This window comes from Macadamia integrifolia, chromosome 6 (assembly GCF_013358625.1).
Source record: "Macadamia integrifolia cultivar HAES 741 chromosome 6, SCU_Mint_v3, whole genome shotgun sequence".
NCBI lineage: Eukaryota > Viridiplantae > Streptophyta > Magnoliopsida > Proteales > Proteaceae > Macadamia > Macadamia integrifolia.
Genome location: NC_056562.1, coordinates 37,516,504 through 37,537,719, shown reverse-complemented (window position 1 = coordinate 37,537,719; position 21,216 = coordinate 37,516,504). Strand labels below are relative to the sequence as shown.

At 37.6% G+C, this 21,216-nt stretch overlaps 2 protein-coding genes across 2 annotated transcripts; one reads left to right on the top strand and one right to left on the bottom strand.

The window, feature by feature from the left end:
• Window positions 1-250: 250 nt before the first annotated feature.
• Window positions 251-9,211, bottom strand: LOC122082590 (putative E3 ubiquitin-protein ligase UBR7). Its single transcript, XM_042650261.1, has 6 exons — window positions 8,892-9,211; window positions 8,664-8,756; window positions 8,358-8,516; window positions 4,254-4,514; window positions 683-1,540; window positions 251-554 (listed from the first exon to the last, which is right to left on the bottom strand). The coding sequence occupies exons 2-6, from the start codon at window positions 8,742-8,744 to the stop codon at window positions 465-467; spliced, it is 1,449 nt and encodes a 482-aa protein (XP_042506195.1). The 5' UTR covers window positions 8,745-8,756; window positions 8,892-9,211; the 3' UTR covers window positions 251-464.
• A 4,936-nt stretch (window positions 9,212-14,147) lies between these two features.
• Window positions 14,148-17,391, top strand: LOC122081333 (putative RING-H2 finger protein ATL21A). The gene is made up of 2 exons (XM_042648405.1): window positions 14,148-14,877; window positions 16,643-17,391. Exons 1-2 carry the CDS (start codon window positions 14,169-14,171, stop codon window positions 17,080-17,082), a joined length of 1,149 nt encoding a protein of 382 aa, XP_042504339.1. The 5' UTR covers window positions 14,148-14,168; the 3' UTR covers window positions 17,083-17,391.
• The last annotated feature ends 3,825 nt before the right edge of the window (window positions 17,392-21,216 follow it).

The following is a 21,216-nucleotide window of genomic DNA, read 5'->3' as shown; positions in this document are numbered from 1 at the left end:
AATTACAAGATTTCCCTTGATACCTGACCCTATTCTCAATTCAACATTACAAGCAATGAGGAAATAGAAGGTTCAGCTAAACAAGATGGAGCCTGAATACCGAAGAAACAGTTGCAATCACCTTGTTGGCACCTAAGTCTACTTGAATCATCAATTAATTAAGTCTACTTTTTAAATAAAACATTTTATTTTGCTTCTCATAGATAAATACGTACCGTAACAGAGAGATTATGGATCGGAGAGGATTGAGTAGATCATAAAAACAACAATGAATCTTAGAATGATTGATTCATCGTGATCATAATATTAAGTACGTCATATCAGTTGAGCAGTCAAAGTAAATCCTTAAAACATTTCCAAGAACTTAAGTGCATTTGGGATTGTCTCCAAATTCAGATCTTATCCAAAACCAGGTGCAACAGGGTACAGTTAACAAACGTCTATGATAATATCTAGGAAATAACTTACAGTATACGTCGGCGCTTCTTTGAAAGATTTTCAAAGAACTGATGGACATCATCTGTTGTGATTGGTTTTGATGGGTCAGAAGATTCCTGCACAGACCATGTATGAACAAACACTTAGCATGCACCTTGCTTTTCCCTTTTGAACTTTCACATCAAACGAGCACTATCAGATAAGACGAACAAAGTAATAAGACATTAGATTATGGAGTACATACCAGGAAGGATCGAAGCCCATTTTGCATATCTGCAATCCCATTCATGATCTCCATCTTTTCAACGTGACCTAATCCGTTGAGAAAATTTAACTCTACTCCTTCCTGTTGCTGCAACTTCTCCTCCCTCTTCTGCTTTGCCATTTTCTCATATTCTATAATTGAGTCCTCCCTGTCAATCAGAAAGCGAATGCCTTTGCAAGCATAGAATTCTGTACAAGTATCACACCTGCATAGAAGATCTCTCCAGTTTTTGGAAAGAAACATTGGCTTCTCTTTCTCCAAGACAAATGGAGCTACTCGGAGATCTACTCCAACTATGCACTTGGAATTTACATCAGGATTCTGTGAGCACTGCTTTAAATCCATAGTTTTCACAGGGATTTCTGCAAGAAATTCACCCTCCTTACTCGCCTTATTTTCAAATTCATCATGGGGAGGGAAACAGTCCTTTCTCACAGAATACGAAGAACAACTGCCATTCTCCAGCTTCCCAGTAGAACAAAATGAAGGTGCATCTACTGAAGTGTTACCTTCTAAACCCATAGTTTTTTCAGACATTTGTCTGGCAGATGCATCTTTTTCACTTGATGTTTTTTCAATGTCAGAATTGGTAAGTGAGGATACATTTTTTAATAGCTTAGGAGAAGAAATGTCATTGTCAAGTTTCAGAGAGGAAGGACAAGCTGATTGTGCATCTCCCAACATGTTACTTTCTTTGCTAGAACCTGGCTGAGCATCATTTTGCCTCAATGGTGCCCAAATGGTTTGAGGATAGAGGGTCAAGAAAGAACAGATAACACCACATGCTTGACAGATGAAATCTTCATATAATGGTTCACCTTCGTCATCTCTTGGTATCTGTAGCATGAGCAAAATTTGGACATATCAAAGTAGAGACCTAAGAGAGTACAGAGTCGGTGGTCTAATTCTATGAACATCAAAAAGATTAACAATAAAAATGACAGCAGTAAATGAGCTGAAATTAATGAATAGAATGCAGCACACAAGTGCTGCAGTTTATGGAGCAAACACAAATATCAAGCATCAAAGCAGATAGATATCAGTGTTGGATGTGGCAGCTTCCTGAAGTCCATAAACCACAATGACCAAGCTTTATATGCAAGGCAAGCTTTTCAGGTGCACCAAAATGGGCATGGATTGTTGTTTGGAAGAAACTCAAACACATAAAATCTGACTTGGCAGGAAAAAAAAGTGTCATCCTTTTTCCATGTGTCAACTTCTAGTTCTTGTCCCACAGACCTAGCCCTGGCCCTATGTTATATTGGAGAAAAAGAAGCATTCCAGGCCTCATTTGTACCAGAAATATGAAGAACATCCAAGGTCTTTTCATAAAGCAGAAGTGGGAATGCAAGGTGGGCCATTTGGAAGGCATCATTAGTGAAACAATATATGTGCCTACATAGTGCACCTCATCATTTGGATAGTCTAAGTTTGCCATTTAAGCCCTCCATGTTGTAGCAAACCCCATTGTTCCAGGATTCGAAGCTCACAGTTGTAGTACCTTTCTCCTTAAAATTTCAGCTGTTGAAATTTTAATTTCCGTAATTTTGGGAAGGAAAAAAAAGAGGGCTTTGCGCATCTTGAGATTTTTTTGGCTGAAATTTACTGCAAATACAGGGTGACATTGCCAATCTACAAATACCATTGGGCTGCCAATAAAGCTGCCATGTGGAAGACTTCATTACTATGTGACCAACCTGACATACATATAAATATGTACATGTGTGGGGGGTGTTAAACAGCCCAAAAGTGAGGGTTCCTTAACACTGCACAAGAACCTTCAATACTTTGTTGAAACATTTAAGCATATGTTAGTAAATTGTCCACCTTTGATCAAGAAAGATTATTCTGTAGGGCACTCACCTTTGTCCTAGACACAACAAGAGTCACAGACTACAAGTTTCTACCCCCTCCCAGGGTTTTTGGACAAATATGGTTGTCAAAGGGTCACCTAGGTGACGCAAAGGCAACAAGATGGCCCTTGAGGCACCCAAGCCAACCATCTGTGCCAAGGCACCAGACCAAAAACCTGATGATCTTACCGCCACAATTTGTAAATTTCAATCATTCCTCATATCTCATTTCTACCATTGTATGCTAACTCAAATTTACCACCTTCATGTTCAATATTTTAACCTTTATAACTAAAATACATTCGTGATGACAAGTACCTGGAAAATATGGGCTGGGATATAACACATGACAGTCTCCTAGGGTGCCTCGGGATCCAGGCAACTGCCCACCTCCATGGCTTTCTTTGGCTCCATGACCTCTATGGTGTACAGTTATATTCAAAGCCAAGAGATGGGGAAGGAGGTGATGTACATAATTAATTTTAGCATTCTCCTCAACAAATAGCAGGCAAGGCATAAATCTGGTCAAAAAGCATGAAATAAATTCTATAAGAAACTAAAGGCTGATTTGGTATGATTTTTATTACAGTTTCATGAGGTGATTTCTATTTTGGAAGTTGTTAGGCTTGATTTCTGCACCTTATTTCTGTGAAACTGAAACCAAATTTCACCGAAATTCTGAAATAGGTGTGAAGCTCATTGAAATTGTGTGCACTCTTTCTCTCTAATGAGCAAATGGTTAATTTGATGGGCAAAGCAGTAATTTCATGTTAAAAATAAAACATCACTCTTTTTCTTCTTCGCCTGGTGGTCTCACCATTACCACCCTCTCACAAAGAAACATAGAGAATCTATTCACAAAAATTGAACTACCAAATGGATTTCTTATTCTTAAAATATTTTAGATCGATGCAACCAAAACAATTTCAATTTCTTGACCAAAATCTACTTGTAGCATATTTCATGAAATCAATCCAAAATTGAAATTGAAATCATACCAGATCAGGCCTAATGACAAAAAGGAACACATTAAGCCAGGAATATTAAAGCATGAAAGCAAGAAACAAGTCAAGAAACCTTTTGCAAAATATGATTATTCCAAGCTGTGTCTAGGCATGTTAATATGGAAAACATGTGGAAATAAGGGAAAAAGCCTTATAAAGCAAATTAAAAGTTATATAAGATTCAGTTCACCCAAGATGTAAAGATCAAGGAAACTAACAGGGGAAAAAGAGGTGGTGCAGAGCAGGCATCATTTATGAAATAAATGTAAAAGGAGACAGAAACACAATAATCTGGGCAAATACAAATTCACACCAATCCAAAACCATTGACAGTTCATAGAGCCAAAACTGCACCAAATGGACAAATACTAATGAATCAATTGGTGTTCTTGGCCCACGGACTGCAACTCATGAAAGTCCAGGATTTGGCAACTAGGAAGCCAATGGAAATCTGATCAATATGATGCAGGGATATAGTCTATATCACAGAGATAATATCAGTCAGTTAAGAAGGCCTGGATAAGCAACACTTTTTTCTACCTGGGTAACCACAGTTTGGGATAAGAGTCACCAGGACTTATGCCATGCAAAACCAAGATAGCAATATTGATCAACCAAAATATCATAAGAAAAAGCACACCCAACTGCATTAACATTGTATACCAAATGACCAGTAACTATAATCCAAAATACCTCAGCAGGAGACTGCAGACCCAAATGGTTCTCATGACACCAGTCCTCGCAGATACAGCACTGTATCATCTCCACCTGTTCTTCAGCATCTGGATCTGGGTAAGGGCGACCACATTCACAGTAGGAACCTTTGAAATTATGGTTGTATGCATTCCCCAAATTTTCTGGATCTTTATTTGCAAAAAGCTTGCAGAACAACGCCCCAAATTTTGAATTTCCACAATCACACTTGAAGTTTCTCTTCGTCCATAACTCGAAAACCTTATCAGAGTAGAAAATATTCTCCATCAATTGTGAGCATATTATAAATTGATAACATAGAACAAAACTTCCTTTTTTTTTCCTTTCCCTTGATGGGGGATAAGTATGTTCCACAATAAACTTCAAGAAAAAAAAAAGCACTTGTCAAATGAGTCAAACGGCTCGCATGTAGATCAATAAATAAGACAACTTAGCACAAGGTTATGTGATGGTTTCTATATTTCCCATTCAAGTCCATAATCAAATTACTCAAGAAAGTTCCGAGTCTGTCTATGAAGTATTAACACAATTTATGCTTGCATTGCTTTTCTTTCCTCTTTGCCTGTCCAAAGAAAAATGTTAAATTTAATTTAAAAGAGAGATAAAAACCTGCACTTGATCTGCATTCTTCTCTAGTGAACTACTGATGTCTGATGGATTTCATCTAAAACTGAAATTAAAGTGATTCACAAGCAAAGGCACAGCTGCCCAGTTCTCTTTCTGCACTTTGTTCCTCGAGTTCCTAATTGGAATTCCATACGGTTCTATATCCATTATCTAATTCTCTATTGAAGCATTAAGTTCTTTTAGTCTGTGGCCAGACAGGAGTATTACAAGCTTAGATGCAGATTAAAAACCAAGTTCTGTCATTTTTATCCATTATTTCTATTAACCCACTTCCAGCCTTGTTTGAGGAAACTCCTTCACCTGATGCCAACTGAGTTCCTATGGGATCATTGTTAGCTGATTTAACCAATAAGAGACCGAGATCTGATACCAATTTTCGAACTCACATCGTCAGGGTGAATCAGTGAACGCAGCTTTTCATAAAAGTCTTCCCAAGTGACACTGAGTCTTCCACACGATTACACAACCATATACAACATCTAAACCACAATCCACAACACAAGCAAAACACAAGAAATAAAAAGGAATATCAAAAATTCTAGTGGATGAAGCTGAAGCAGCCACTTTCGAAGTAACAGGAAAAAAAAAAAAAAGAAGACGGATGGGAGAGTAAGCGAAAAGGATTCCTATACTCGCATACTCAATCAAAAATGTGCATGAGACTTTCATCTCACACGAGTGATAATTTTTTATTGCCTTTCTCGCTATGTATAAGACTGAATCCATTCAATTTCTAAAAAGGATTACTAATCCTTAACTAAAAGCCAAAACACAAGGCAAAACAAGAATATACATGGTTAGAAAATGTGGCTATGTCCATGGTGCAAATGAGTGGTTGGGCTATAACCAAAATTCAGCCCAGTATGAACAATAAACGTTTAGCGGCACCCACCGCAAAGATCATTAACACCAATTTGTGTGGCACCCACCACAAAGGAGCACCAACTCCAATTAATGTTGCACCTACTACACAGGAACGCCTACCCTCTATCAGGCATCCACTTGATGATGCAGAATCAAGGTGGAACCGAGTTGACCCTTCTAGCAATATCAACCAAGACGAACCGGGTCCGGTTGGATTTTTCGGTTCAGTGGGAATTTTTTGGATTTATTTTATCTAGGAAAGATTAAGTTATTTTATTTGGGAAGATATGTAATTTTTTATTTTGGGGTAGTTGATAAACAAGTAGGAAGTAACCAATTTGAGTTTTATTTTGTTTCTAATTTCATCAGTTAGAACTTGGGAAGTCTTTAGGAGTTGCTATTTCAGTTTTAGATTTTAATTAGGCAAGTTTTAATTTCAGCTTATTATATAAAGGCATGAAATCCAAGTTATTGGAGAGATTTCGAGAATGGAACGAATTGAATTGTTTAGTGTTGGATGGGTACTTGCAAGGTTGTGTGACCAATTTCCCTCCCCCTTGTGCGATTCTCTTTCTCGCTCTATCTTTCTTTCTCTTTATTCCTTCTTCTTCTTTGTGTTAATTTCTGCCATTACCGAACCAGTAGATATGAGAGAGATTCGACCAATCTCTCTCATTCTAAACCCTCTTTACCTAAGATTTTGGACGAGGATATACCCACCTGCACAAACAGAAATCTGAGGGTTTTGGTAGCTGAAATCCCTCTCATTGAGAATACCAACCTTTCTTAAATGGCTGGATCTGCAACTGTCGCTGAACCCACATTTCAGAAGCTTGCAATCCAAACACTACATGATCTTTGAACTGTAATGGTTCGGATCAACTCAGCAGGCCTAGGAGATTCCTACTCTTGGAATTCCAGGGTCGTTTGAACCCGATTGCAAGGGCTACCATTGATTTTTCCTCCTGGTCTTCCGCCTCCCTTCTCTTTATCTTAAGATTGAAGATGAAGTCCCCTTCCCACGATTCTTCAACACTTCCTTTTACTCTTTTATTTCCATATCAATACCTCTAATTTACCCTTTTATTTACACTATGCCATTGAATGTTTTTCTATTCCAGGAATACCCATCCCACATGTTACGTTGCATAATCCTTTTGTACTTTTCCTATTGGTTTTAACTTTCCACTATTTACAGTTTTGCCATCCCACTTTGTAAGCACAATATAATTACAAATCTGCCATTGATTGGTGCAATTAAACTATTGATCATCCCAATGGGCCCATAAGCAATTAGATTCTGGTTTTGGAACCCGGATCCGCATCTCTTGATAGCTTACAATGACATGCCTTACAATGGCATATGCAAATGCCTACAATTAGACCAATGTATTGACTATGGCATTTTTTCAAACATCTAGCCATCAGTCTAATACCCTTACAATAGAGAAAACACAAATTGAAAGGTTAACTACAATGACATACTCATTGCTTTCTTCCATTCAGAAACTCCACCTCAACACCCTTGAAGCTTCAAACTCCCTTAAATGAGTAGAACTCTCCTTGTGTCTTCACAAATCCTAGGTTCATAGGGTGAGTGCTATCCTTCCTTCACTACAACCTTTGATGACATTCTTAATGCTCTTGATTCTTGAAGAATCCTTCACAATCTTGATGCTAGGTAGCTTCAATGTAAGGCCCAAAAGGAAATTATCGTGGGTACCTATCTTTGGAGACTCTCCTCTTCTCCCTTCTCTAAAGTGGGTATTCTTCCCTTTTTTTAACCCATATGCCTCTTACCTAATATAATAAGCCAAGCAATGACTTAAGGAGAAAATCCCATGTGAGCCATGTTCGACGCATGATGCAACTTACTCAATGTTGAATGCACATCAACTAGGTCTCCTCCAGTGTCGAATTCCCTCTTTCGGCGTCGAACAGAGACTTTTCCAAGTCAATTTTGTCAGAAATGCAAATCAACACAGAAGCAAATTGTTCGGCAATTCATTGAAATCGTGTGATTGTTGATCGACGCTTCTAAAGTGTCAAATGAACTCCTTGAATGCCGAATAGAAAGTACCATGTGTCAAGTTTGTTAGTGTAGAGATTTTAGAACCAGAATCCAATAAGAAGAAAGAAGAGAGAAACAAAGAGATTGGGGGAGGAAGGCTTATGCGATAGATTATTAAAAACACACCGCCAGCCAGTCTCTTTATATTAAATCCGGAGGGGAAAAGAGATTAAACTAATTAAAGGAAACTTAACAATGTAAAGAGAAATATAACCACTCAACATTTTCAAGTTTTTTCCACCAAGGTATGACACAAAATGTTGTGCAATCCACGACAAAGTCCAAAGCCATGGAAGACTGCCACAATCCACTCAAATTAATGGCATCACCAAGTAATGTTTTCCACAAGACATAGGGATTAAAACCAAGACAATCTATGAGCCATATGGATCAAATGTTTTTAATGAAGAATGTACGTTCTATGACTTACTGAATTAGTGAACGAGCAGGTCCCTTTTACATCCATCAGAAGGAAGGAAAATAGCAACATCAGTTAATATAACTTAATATTAAGTGAATACCTCGTGTCCATCGTGGCATGAGAGGCTGCATGCCGTGCAAACCCCAGCATTACCGTCTGGAGTACATGTCAGGCACGAGAAAATCGCCTGCCTTTTCATGTAACCTTTGTTGTAAGTGCACTCCTTGCCTTCATCTCCTCCCAAAACCAAATCCGCTTCCTTCGAACAAGAACAAACAGAAAAATAACAAAAAACAGCTTTGAATGAGAAAAAATAATATAGGGCAAAAACAATTGCAGTACTAAAAGGTCTAGTATCTCCTCATAAACGAAATCCTAAATGCAACATAAGGGATAAGCACCCTACCAGTTCCTGATCTTCGACATCCTTAAGGTACTCATGGATCGTCACAGTCTGCTCTGCCTCCTCTTCGAACACATCGTCCATCTTCGCACGAAGCTAAAACAAAATGAAACGCACAGATTTCACAAAACCCATTTAAATTCTCTGATGTCAACAGAAACTACTTAAACAAACAAGCCTGAAATGAAATGGAAATCAATGATTTAAACCCAAAAGAAAAGGTTCAATTACCTGTGAGTGGATGCCCTTGAATAAGATGAAACCCTAGAATCTATCCAAAGCCATTACTGATGGAGGGGGTTTTCAGATATTTTTACGAGACTAACGATTGAAAGTTGAGTGTGTGCAGGAAGATGAGAGATGCAGAAATGAAAGAGGAATTTGATTTTTAGGCATAGACGATAAAATATAAAGAGAATTTTGGGGAGGAAAGGGCGTAGTGTAGTAAAGGCCAAGAGGAAGCGTGAGTTTGTGTGGGCTGCGAAGTCTCCTACTTGTGGGTTTGGGTTGAGTTAAATATATAGGTGAGTCGTCCAACTAAAATTTTCCCGCCACAATGTGCCCAAACTTTGGATATTTTTTTCTTTGGATAAGAACTTTGGGATTTTTTCGGATTGATAATACATCGACAATAACAAGGTCATTTTCCAGTTTAACGAGGTCGGCTACATGAGTCCATGACTAATTCAAGATAAAAAGTAAAGAAAAAAAAAAACATAATAACACATCTCTTGAACATCCCATTTAAATGCAATCAACAACATTAATAATTATCCTCCAAACAGCTTTGTTTGACGTCAGGATTCAGACATAGTTTATATATGTCTTTTCTTACCAAAAACATGTGAAATTTTCAATTTTATTTTGAAGTTAAAAACCATTGTTTAAAAAATCAGCAGGTGAATCGATGAATTCATATTGGAATCTATCATGATCAAAACATTTTGAAACAATCTATTTTGGGGTCCTATGGATCTGGTCACTAGGGTTTTAGATTTGGGGGTCCTAGAAAGGGTTGATTTCAAGGTGTACGGGACTGCTTCTTATCTAATCATCAATGATCGATTTGACCCCTTGTTCCAATTTTAAAATCATTGATGAGAAACTTTGAAGATGATTAACATTTTTTTTTAAGTATGATTTGATATGGTGTGTTTAAACAAAAAAATGGAGAATAGAACACTATTTCGTCATGCACTCTTGCGCTTAGATACAGGGGTAACTAAATGGCCATCCCTTTTTTTTTTTTTTTTTTTGGTGGAATACTAAATGGCCATCCCACCCCACCACCCTATGTTGGATGTTGGATGCTTCATTACAAACTTTCCATTGGCTCTTACACTGATACAAGGGCCACATGGCTAGATAGCATTCTCTCTCCCAAAATAATTTGACACATCCTACTTTTTTGGCAGCCATTAAACAAACAAAGATTATCAAGTGGATCAAGGTAGATTATTGTATTAAAATATGACCGCCTCTTGATCATATGACTCATAATATATTATATTTCTCATTTCATGTTTTTTGTAGTTAATTTACGTTCAGATTCACCCAAAAAAAAATTACAATTCAGAGTTTAAATTCTTTGTTAGGAAATCACCCTGTACTATAAAATATTAAAATCAAATTAAAGAATATTATTCCAGTTCAACGGTTGAAAATCTGGGACTCCTTTATGTTGTTTGTAAATCAAGAGATGGATATAAAAAGAAAAAAAAAAAAAAAAAAAAAGTTCTTCATAAGAAAAGATAAGAAAATTTTCGTATCTTTTGGCACAATAAAAAATGGGTTTGGATTCCGTGAAGAGTATATCAACTTGGTTTCCCTGTGTGGGCATAGCAATCTTAATAATTTTTTATTTTTATTTTATTTTATTTGGACATATGGCAAATAATGGTGGGTTCCGTTTGGTTGTAAGTTGGAGCCAAAAACCCCAGCTTGCACAAGCCCTACTTGAAATTTCTGGGTCTGGGACTTGGATTTTTAGCCCATGGGGCAGGCCAAACTAGGATTGGAAAATCCAAACCCAAGGTTAGGAGTTTAGGGGAATTCTAAAAAAAAAAAAAAAAAAAACTATTAATAGGGGAAAGAACGTAGCTTAGTCATGCGACCCTGCACCCAAACAGGAGGATTTGAAAGGACTGCTCTTCTCTTGTGAAATAGAAAATATCCATCCTTGTAGATGCACTTGCAGTCTTCTCATTGGCCCATATACTGGTGCAGGCCATGCAACTTGATAGTGTTTTTCTTTCTCATTTATATCAATATGGATGGATGGAAGGATGGTATTCGGCTATTAAGTGATTCATTTTTTAAATCACACCCAATACAAACTTGACCCAAATCAGTGCAGTATTAAGGCGAATAAGGATATTGATAACAATATCTGTATCCTTGGTCCTTATGACACATCAACGAGTTATATTATCTTTATTTATTTTTTGCTAACGAGGAACCCCTCAAACCTACCTAGTTTTACGGTTCAAGTCCAAGGGTTAACCCCGATTATATGCAACTATACCTAACTCATCGAACTGATTAGTTATGAGGAGACTCGAACTGAAAATGTATGTTAACATGCAATACCTTTGGACCAATGAATCTACACTCGGATGTCACCTCAGCAAGTTATCATCAATATCCATGTCAAATATTGAAAGAGTGTTTGAAAACCTATAATTTAGATCCGAAACAGTCCTGAATGATTTTGATGGCCTTGAACTCTTGATGACATCACACTCTCACTCTAATTGACAGAGTCAAAACTACCCTCACTTATATCATTCGATAGCAACAATGGCCACAACGAAATAATGTGCAAGAAAACTCGACCCATTTTTAGGTCAAAATATTGAATTTTATTAAAATTGGTATTCTAACTTCTAGTTGGCTCAAAATTTCCTTGAACTAACCATTTACCAATTTGATTGATCAAAGATCCATGCAGGCTTTCTACCCAAAATAAACATAAATATCCATGGAGGGTTGAGAACCCTTGGAGAAACTGTATTAATGAGTGGGTGGGTATTGGATTGCCAAACCACAGCCCTTCTGTTCCCCACTCTTCCGGATCTCGGATGCTCCGTATTCTAGAAAGATTTTTCAATCGGGTCCATTCTCCTGCCGCCTCTACTTGATTGATGTCAAAATGGGATAAGTAACCAGGTCGTCACTTAGTCGCCATTTGGAATTTTAGATACACGACATGTTTATCCCAATCGTTAATTAATTTATCTTTGTATATCTTTTTAGGAGAGAGATTATTGACAGGTTGAGTGGTTCCTATATAGTAATGGGAGTCAATGGGAATGTCTATAAGGTAAGGTAAGGATATAAATTTGTAATCGAAATCATTTATCGAAACTGAATCGATCTATTTACACTAAAACTTCAAAATCGTTTAGTAAATGGTGTGGTTATAGTTTTAAATTTTATGCCGATTAGTTAAACAGGTCAGGTTGGTTTTAACCGCGAAACCCATTGGTTTCAAACTAAATTAAAACCATTTAAACCGTTTAAACCGATCCAATTATTTCGTATAACAATTAACAATTAAATTAAGTGTCCATCTTGCTTTGATATGATTTATTACAATTTAGTTCAAGTTTAGGCTTTAGATCATAAAGTTGTAATCCATATATGTTACTATATTATTATATTATCACAGATGGAGTATTTTGACTGAACCACCTGTCATTTTAATATTTTATGATGTAGAATGCTAGATTTGGATGTTGTATGATATTAATTCTATATGTTTGAGAATGGTCATGTAAAGAAATAGCACTAGATTATCAAATTAAGACATATCATCGTCAATATAGAATCTCTTATTTGTAGTTGCCAATTATTTTTGATAAGCTTATGATATTCAGTTTAGAGATGGTTGCAAGTTATAACAAACCGATTGTGAGCCGTTTTATAAACCGTATGGAATAAATCGAAACCGAAACCATTTAAAACTGTGAAATTGACACCAATTAAAAACCGTGAAAATAGAAACCGTTCACTAAACTGTCACGGTTTCAAAAAGTGAAACAGTTTAGTAAATGGTGCGATTATGATTTTAGTCAAATAAATGTGAACCGAACCGATCTGCATTATTTAACCAAAACCGAACTGATTAACACCCTTAGTATAAGGGCATACAATAGGGGTGACATTTTTATTTTTAAGAGGGTAGAGCAATCATTTCGCCCTTCTATGTATCAATGCAGGCACACATAATTTGACAATCTTCCTTTTTTCTATTTGTTATTAGGGATAACATGGAGAAGATCTCCGATGCCATGGAGATGTTTTCCCATTCCCTCCCACATCCCAACCATATGAATCTACTATAACTTTAGGAATCACGAAATAGTATTGGATCGGCAGCATTAATTGACTCCTATTGATATCGACATGGATGATACCAATTTGCATCAGTGCATGATCGATATAAATCAATAAATATTAATATACTTTTTGTGAAAAATAGTTTGATATGAATCAATATTGATATTTTTATAAATAAATAAAAAAATGAAAGCTTACATGGTGCACGAAGCTCCCACATGTGTGAAGTTCAATGAAACGAAAACTACACAACCTTATCTTGAGAATGTTGAGAGACTATTTCAACCACTTGACCACCAAATCACAATATCCGTACCTTAATATGACCGATATATCTAACACACGTGAGTGTAGACCACTAATGATATAATCCAAGTTTTTTCTGTTTTTAAATTATTTCTTCTTTCTCTTTTTTTATGCTTGTGCTTGATTTCATATATTTATTCATTCAATCCATAACCTCAGACAAAACAAAAAGACTTCTACTTCTATGTTGGATTGAAATACTATCTATATTCACAATATGCTAAAAAATTAGATATGTTAATAACCCATCATCAACACCGTGAACTAAATTCATAAGTTCAACACTGAAACTCTCTTTCTTATCTGATCATATAAACCCTTTTATCGAATAAAACTGATAATAGTAGTTAATATTTCCAAAAAAAAAAAGAAGAAGATAATAGTAGTTAATATTGGATAAGATATCAGGAAAAAAAAAAGAGTTAATATAGGATAAGAGATTCCCCCCACACTCTTAACCCTTTTGATGGTAAAAGCACTCTATCAAAACACCTATATTAAAAAATGGGCAAGTGGATTTAAGTGGGACCCATATCATTATTTTACATGACCTTACAGCTCTTTGATTCATTGACTTTTCAAACAATCCAAAATGATTCGATGGCTATGTAGAATTCTGGAATCGACGAAAAGTCAAGAAAAATGTCACGTCAAGTCTCTGTTTAACCACTTCCTTTCTCATTTGTCCGCCAGGTGTATTGGTGCTTCCAAGAATTACATAAGTCGTAATTACTCAAGGGTCATTAATTACTCATAAGTCGTTATCATAATTTTAAACTTTAGTGGCCTAATCTTTAAAATATATTATTCAAGCAGTAAGCTTTAATGTAACGCTTACTCGTTACCAAACACACAATCAAAATGGGTTCTTCACAGTTCCTGATCTCCTTCCTCTTCCTCCTCCTCTTCTGTCACAGCGTAACAGTCACCGGTGATGAAATCTGCCCGGTTGCTACCTGCGGAGGAACTGAACCGGCGATCCGGTTCCCTTTCGAACTATACGGTTTGCAGCCGGAGATTTGCGGGTATCCGGGATTCGACCTCACCTGCAATAACCAGAGTAGGACGATTTTGGAGATCTCTTATTCAGGAAGGTTTTGGTTAAAAAGCATCGATTATTTCAATCAAGAGATCCGGATCAACGACCCGGATAAGTGTCTCCCGGAACGGTTACGGAGGTTTGATCTCCGGGGTTCACCGTTCAAGACAGCGTTATACGAGAACTATACGATGCTGAGGTGCTCGACGGCTCAGGAGATGATTCCTATACCGTATAATTCTATTGGCTGTCTTAGTAATTCGACAGTGGAAATTTGGGCTACGGCTTCTGGGGCGTCTGTGGATATGATGGTGTCGAGCAGGGGATGCCAAGTGATTGAGACGGTGAAGGTTCCAATTCCTTGGTCTGGTTACTATGAGAACAGTGTCATGTCGTTTAGTGACTTGAGCGAAGACTTGGTACTTACATGGGATGTGCCTCGATGTGGAGATTGTGAGGAGAAGGGAGGAAGGTGCGGTATCAAGAGCAGCTCTAGCCTTGAAGTTGAATGTTATGGTGTGTCTGGACATGGTGAGTCAATACCCTTCTTTCTGATTCCATTCTCTAATCTTTTTTTTTTTTTTTCTTTTCCTTTTTGTTATTTTTATTTTTATTTTTGAAGGGAGAGTGTTTTAAGGGGGATTGCACATAGTCATTTTATCTCCTCTCTCCATATAAGTCATTTCCCATGGAGGGGTGTCTTTTTTTCTTTTTTAAAGAACACTAGCCAATTGTGCCCTCTACATCCTGACACAAGATACCATGAAAAGACGCCCCTAGGCCACTTACCCCTTTGGTTGGATGTCTATGCACACACTCACATTGCTCTAGGTGCTAACATTATGGTCATGCAACCAAGTAGTATTATTTTTAATGACCATTAGCTTAGCCTAGTGGTGGTAGCTTTGGCATGAAGAGTTGATGCCCAGGGGAGGAGATTGTGGGATCGAACTATATCGTATGCATGTGCGAGTGGGTAGGAGCAGGTGGCCATTGGCCCTACTAGCACCCAGTAGGGTTGGCCTTTGCTCATCAGCACTTAATAGGATAGAGTAGCCCAAAAAAAATGTGGGGGGTGGGGGGAGAGGGTTTTCATTTTAGCACTGTGCGGGAAAGAATTTGCTATTAATGGCAATGTAAAAAATGGTATCATCGACTTAGGCTCATATGGGTTATTACTGAACACAAGATACCATGAAAAGACGCCCCTAGGCCACCTACCCCTTTGGTTGGATGTCTGTGTACACACTCACATTGCTCTAGGTGCTGACATTGTGGCCATGCGCCAAGTAGTATTCTTTCTAACGACCATTAGCTTAGCCTAGTGGTGGTAGCTTCGGTTTGAAGAGTTGATGCCCAGGGGAGGAGATCGTGGGATCGAACTACGCCGTATGCATGTGCGTGTGGGTAGGAGTAGGTGGCCATTGGCCCTACTAGCACCCAGTAGGGTTGGCCTTTGCTCATCGGCACTTAATAGAATAGAGTAGCCCAAAAAAAAATGTTGGGGAGGGGGGGGAGAGGGTTTTCATTTTAGCATTGTGTGTGAAGGAATTTGCTATTAATGGCAATGTAAAAAATGATATCATCCACTTAGGCTTATATGGATTATTACTGGGGAGAATGTGTGACACTGTTGACTCTTTGAGGACACTTGGTGTTGTACACTATTTTCCTTTTCCATTTAATACCTGACCATATAAGGATGTTTGTGGATGACCCCTAATTCCATCGCATGGAAGGGTCAAATGGAAAATTTGATTTAAGATACTTACTAAATGGTTAGGATAGACTATATGTTCAGACCCTAATTCTACCAAGTGGAAAGGGTCTATTTTGTCAAATTTGATTATAGAGTCCTAATTCACACATTCGGGGAATTTTCCTATGCTTGTTCAATGCACTTTTTCAAATTATTAGATCTTAAATGATGATCTATTGTCATATGTCCAACTCTATTTTAATTAAGGGACAAAGTTTTCTATCTAAGAGTGACCCCAACACCACAAACATTGGGGTGTGCAACAACCATAGTATCCCTCTTGGGGCGCGCCCCCGTGTCTGGGCTTAGGGGCGCTCTTAGACTTAAAAACACTTGTCCTCTAATAAAATTTGATATATAGACCAGGACCTTAGGCCTTTGCTTGTTCACAAAATTTCAATCTAATCCAATCCACTATGCACTAAAAATAGACACCTTACTATGTATTGATTATGTAACTAGAAAAATGCTCTTATCTCAGCCTTTTAAGGAATAAAAGAAAACTGAAAATGATTGACCTAACTCATGGAAATACAGGAGGACTATCAAGAAGTGTCAGCTATGCAGTGACCATAGGCATTGGTTTGCCTACACTCTTATGTGGGATCGGGATCGTATGCTACATGAGTGGGAGGTTCAAAAGATACAGAAGTCACAATTCAAGTGGTGTGGAGGGTGGCGGTGCCACCTCAACAATAAATCCACAGCCCACCGTGGCTGCAACAGGCCTTGACAACCCAACCATAGAATCCTATCCAAAAGCTGTGATTGGTGAGAGTCGCCGGCAGCCAAAGCCTGATGAAAATACATGCACAATCTGCTTATCGGAGTATCAACCGAGGGAGACAATCAGAACAATACCACAGTGTCAACACTTTTTCCATGCTGACTGCATCGATGAATGGCTTAGGATGAATGCTTCATGTCCGGTGTGCCGGACTTCTCCGGCACCACTTTTGTGTGCACAGCCTCCGTGATCTATCTATGTATCTTCTCTTTCATCCCTTTTCCTTTCTTCTTTCGATGTAGCTGTTGAGGTTGCAAAAATTTGGAAGTTGAAATAGGTGTTTCTTTTTTTTTTTTTCTCTTTTTCTTTGGCCAATTATTGTTGTCACAAAGATTTGTAAATTTTTTCAATGTCGCGATACATTTATTTTGCTGCATAGATAGATTATGCATATCCATTGTAAACTTGGATAGAGGATACATGAGGTCTAGGTTAGCTACGTGTCAAATTTCAAAATGTAATTCAATCAAATACTGCTTTTGTATTCGCATTCAGCTCATGTATATATGTGCATATGTATTAGTACTTTAGACATTATTCTGCAGTCTCCCAACTCTAAGTGAAAAAAGACAATCTAGGTTTAAAAAACAAAACCTCAAATTTGTTTTGTGACTTTTGGAAATATCACCTTCGTTAAGTGAATAACTACTCTTATGTTTTTTGGTAGAATTCATTGTGATCAATCCACCCTTAGAAGCTCTTATGAATTGACCACCTAATATCACATAGAAGGGCACATCCAACTGTTGGATTTGCCTAATATCAATTTTCACAATAAAACTCAATCATTTATCAAAGATATATTGGCATTTTTTTCTTGTATTTTTAATCATATGATTATCATTAACCAAAATTAGGGGAATATTAGGTCAGATCTGAGATTTTCGATATCTCACTAACCAGAGCAAGGATGGGCCCAAAAGCTGATTGAGTCTCTCTCCTAGGTCCTCCAACAAAACCCTAAAAGGGTGGCTACATCAAGCTTCAGACTAGGGAGAAAGAGCATATCAAATTCCTAAAAAAATATAGGTTTTGATCTGGACAACAACCTGATTTTTTTATCTTTAAGCTGCTACTAATGTTTGGTCATTTAAGTGATCTTCCAAAGTGATTAATCAATCACACAAACTCACAATCAAAATAGGGGAAATAAAAGAAGTTAGAGATAGATGTGAATTGTGTTGGATATATATCCCGCCAGTAGGTTGGGGTTAAGGCTTCTTAACCTCACGCTTCTCATCCAAAACTATTTCAGCTGAAACAAAAACTTTGTTTGGGTTAGAAATCAGAAAATTTTGATTCATAAATTGTATAAACATTAGAATCGATGGAGGGCCTTTGTTAAGTTTGTTTCGAATTCTTGACCCGTTTTGAAGATTGACCCGATCCGACATATTTTGATGGCGACCCGAATCGGAATTTTTCTGAGATCTGTGATGGAAGCAGAGGGGTTGGGCCGATGGGTCGACCCACGATTTTGAAGTATATATAATGTACTGTTGCTTGTTGAGAAAGTTATTGTATTCTAGGGTTTTCACGCAGCTAGGGTTTCAGGGCGAGTTTTTCCTCGCCGCTGCTAGGGTGTAATCTCTCTCTTTTGCATAGTGAATCATCTTCTTCTTCGCCCGAGGACGTAACACACCACCCTAGTGTGTGAACCTCGTTAAATCTCTGTGTCGTACGAATCTATTGTTTCTTTATTATTCGTGTTTCTTGGTGTTTGATCTAACAACCTTTATATAGCTGTGGCTAAAGAGCATCTTTCATAGTAGATTGTTCAGCTCCGATTGAGTAGTATCTCCTTTCATCTCCTTGATCTCTCGATCCATAAATGCTATCATCTCGGACAAATGCTGGGTAGCTTAAAGAATGACATTGGAAACATTACCATAACCATGGTTGGAGCCTTTCTCTGCCATACCTCTAATAGATCATATTCAAAAGAACAGACATATCAGAAAATCGTCTTGCTTCTTTCAGTGACATTCTCCAATTTTCTCTCCTCGGCGTCCACTTTCTACTCGGGACTGGTCGTATCGGATTGGTATCGGCTGAGGATCCCCCATCCAATACCAATCTGGATCGGTTATTCAGATCATTTCAGGAGTAAAATAGACCAATACTCACTGATCCCATCCAATCCAAATCAATATCGACAGAGACCGATACTAATATTGATGTCGTCCCCTAAATCCTTGTTTGAAATTGAAACCAAAACTGGGAAACTGTTTATTAAACTGTACAGTTTTGGTATTAAAATTAAAATCATGATTCGATCTTGATTTTAAAGTTTAAACTCTTGGTAAACCATTAAACCAATTAACATATACGTAATAAGTTCAAGTCATTCAATATTAAGTTTACATACATTTCAATAATAAAAAAATTCATGTTGAACAACTATTAAAAAAAACATATAACAATAATTATTCGATTCAATGTTATAATTTACATCCATTTCACCCAAAAAAAAATTAAAGGTAAAAAATTTATTTGGATAAAAAATTAGAAAACATAAAATTAAATCATTTAAACCAAAATCGTTTATGAATGACTTTGATTTTGATATATAAAACCATTAATTAAATTATTCAGTTTTTATTTTACCTATTAAATCTTGCACCGAACCGAATCGAACTGATTAACACCCTAACCTCATATGCTATAATTAAGGTTTTTTCATGGAAATCTCGAAAACCAATACACAATCGTTGATGTTGTGAAGGATCCTGGTTTAAGTATAACTCAAATAGGCTTAATTCTTGTTTCATTATAACTCAAATCGGCCTAATCCTTATTTAAGAATAACTCAACTGGGTTTAATTCGAATCGATCTGAGGTCATAAGGGAAAATAAAAGGCAGAGTGGTCTCTACACTGAGTAGACAGAAACTTTGTGGGGCCATCCGGCGTTGTGTATGGGCATAGGAGCTACGCTTCTTTTTCCCTTATATTAAAATGGGAAAATTACAAGATTACACGCTATTGGGTTTATCATTACAAAACTACCCACTTAATGTTTGGGTTTACAGAACTACCCAGTACAGCGTTCCTCTCTCAACGTGAAACTTTCTAGACAATTTTACCCTTGAATTTTACCTACTTTGATCAACTTGTCTACCCCATCCCTTACCTTCTCCTATACAGTTGAGCAGTGAAACCTCCTCTTTACCATTCTTGGTCTTCGTTGTCAACCAACAAAGGCAAGCTCTTCTTCTATTGAAGACGAGGGGCCTACTCTCGGCTGCATATAAGAACGTAATTAGATCTCAATGTGCAGCCTGACGATTTTTACTCATGTCCAAGAACAACATCGGATTTAGCAAATTCGATGATGACTACCTAGAGGAAGAGATTTCCACCGATCACCGGTAGCGGGAAGTCAAAGGCAGTGGAGAGTGGGTGAGTTCGGTGATCTGCAAAGAAGAAAAAGAAGTGTGGTTCGGGTTTGTAGAATTGGATAGGGAGGAAGGAAAAGAGGTGGGATGGCAAGTTGCGTTGTCGTCTTCTGCTTCTTCTCTTCTTCTTTGGGTGGAAATTGCTCTACTCAAAAATCTCCATCCCCTCTTTTTGCCAATCACTTATCAAACCATCTCTTCAGCCACACCATGTCAATTGACTTGCAATTGCAGGATATGTTGTTCATCAATAGCCCTTCAAAATCTGAAGCCTGAAATTGGACATGTGGTAAAGAAATGAACTAATCTAGTTGTAGAATTTTAAGTCCTAAACAAAATGGGACTAATCCAGTTGCAAGATTTGAAGTCCTAACAAAATGGGACTTAACAATAGAGAGAGGGGTGGGGCGGGAGCCACAGGACTGTAGAAAGCAGGGGGTGGGAGGGGGTGAGGCGAGTTACCTTGTTGTACGCCCTCCTCTTCTTCAAATCACTTCAGATCTGGAGGTGGTTTCTGTGGGTGGCTAGCTAAATAGTCAATGCCCGTCCAGGCCTCCGTTCTCACCGCAACCAATTTGGCCATTGGTGCTTTCAATTGTAGCTGCTGCAAAAATAAATTGATCGAGTTGAGAAATGGTTTGCAACGATTGGAATGGTGTCATGCCATTACTTGCAAACAGGGGTGGGAAGAGCCGTAGATATAGTCATCTCAGGGAAGTTTGGGTGGAAGGAAGTAAAGGTAAAACTGGAATGAAATGTAAGACGAATACTGTAATGGATAGTTTTGTAAACCCAAACATGATAGTTGTATATTTTTGTTAACTCAAACATTGTATGGATAGTTTTGTAAATGAAAACTCAAAAATGGATAATTATGTAATTTTTCCTATTAAAATTGTGTAGCTGAGATGATGAAATTACTTCTAC

Coding starts and splice junctions, on each gene's coding strand:
- LOC122082590 (XM_042650261.1), bottom strand. CDS start 8,744: ATGGACGATGTGTTCGAAGAGGAGGCAGAGCAGACTGTGACGATCCAT. Junction 4,515..8,357: donor CATGCCACGATGGACACGAG/GTATTCACTTAA, acceptor TACTCTGATAAG/GTTTTCGAGTTATGGACGAA. Junction 1,541..4,253: donor GTCTGCAGTCTCCTGCTGAG/GTATTTTGGATT, acceptor CTCATGCTACAG/ATACCAAGAGATGACGAAGG.
- LOC122081333 (XM_042648405.1), top strand. CDS start 14,169: ATGGGTTCTTCACAGTTCCTGATCTCCTTCCTCTTCCTCCTCCTCTTC. Junction 14,878..16,642: donor TTATGGTGTGTCTGGACATG/GTGAGTCAATAC, acceptor ATGGAAATACAG/GAGGACTATCAAGAAGTGTC.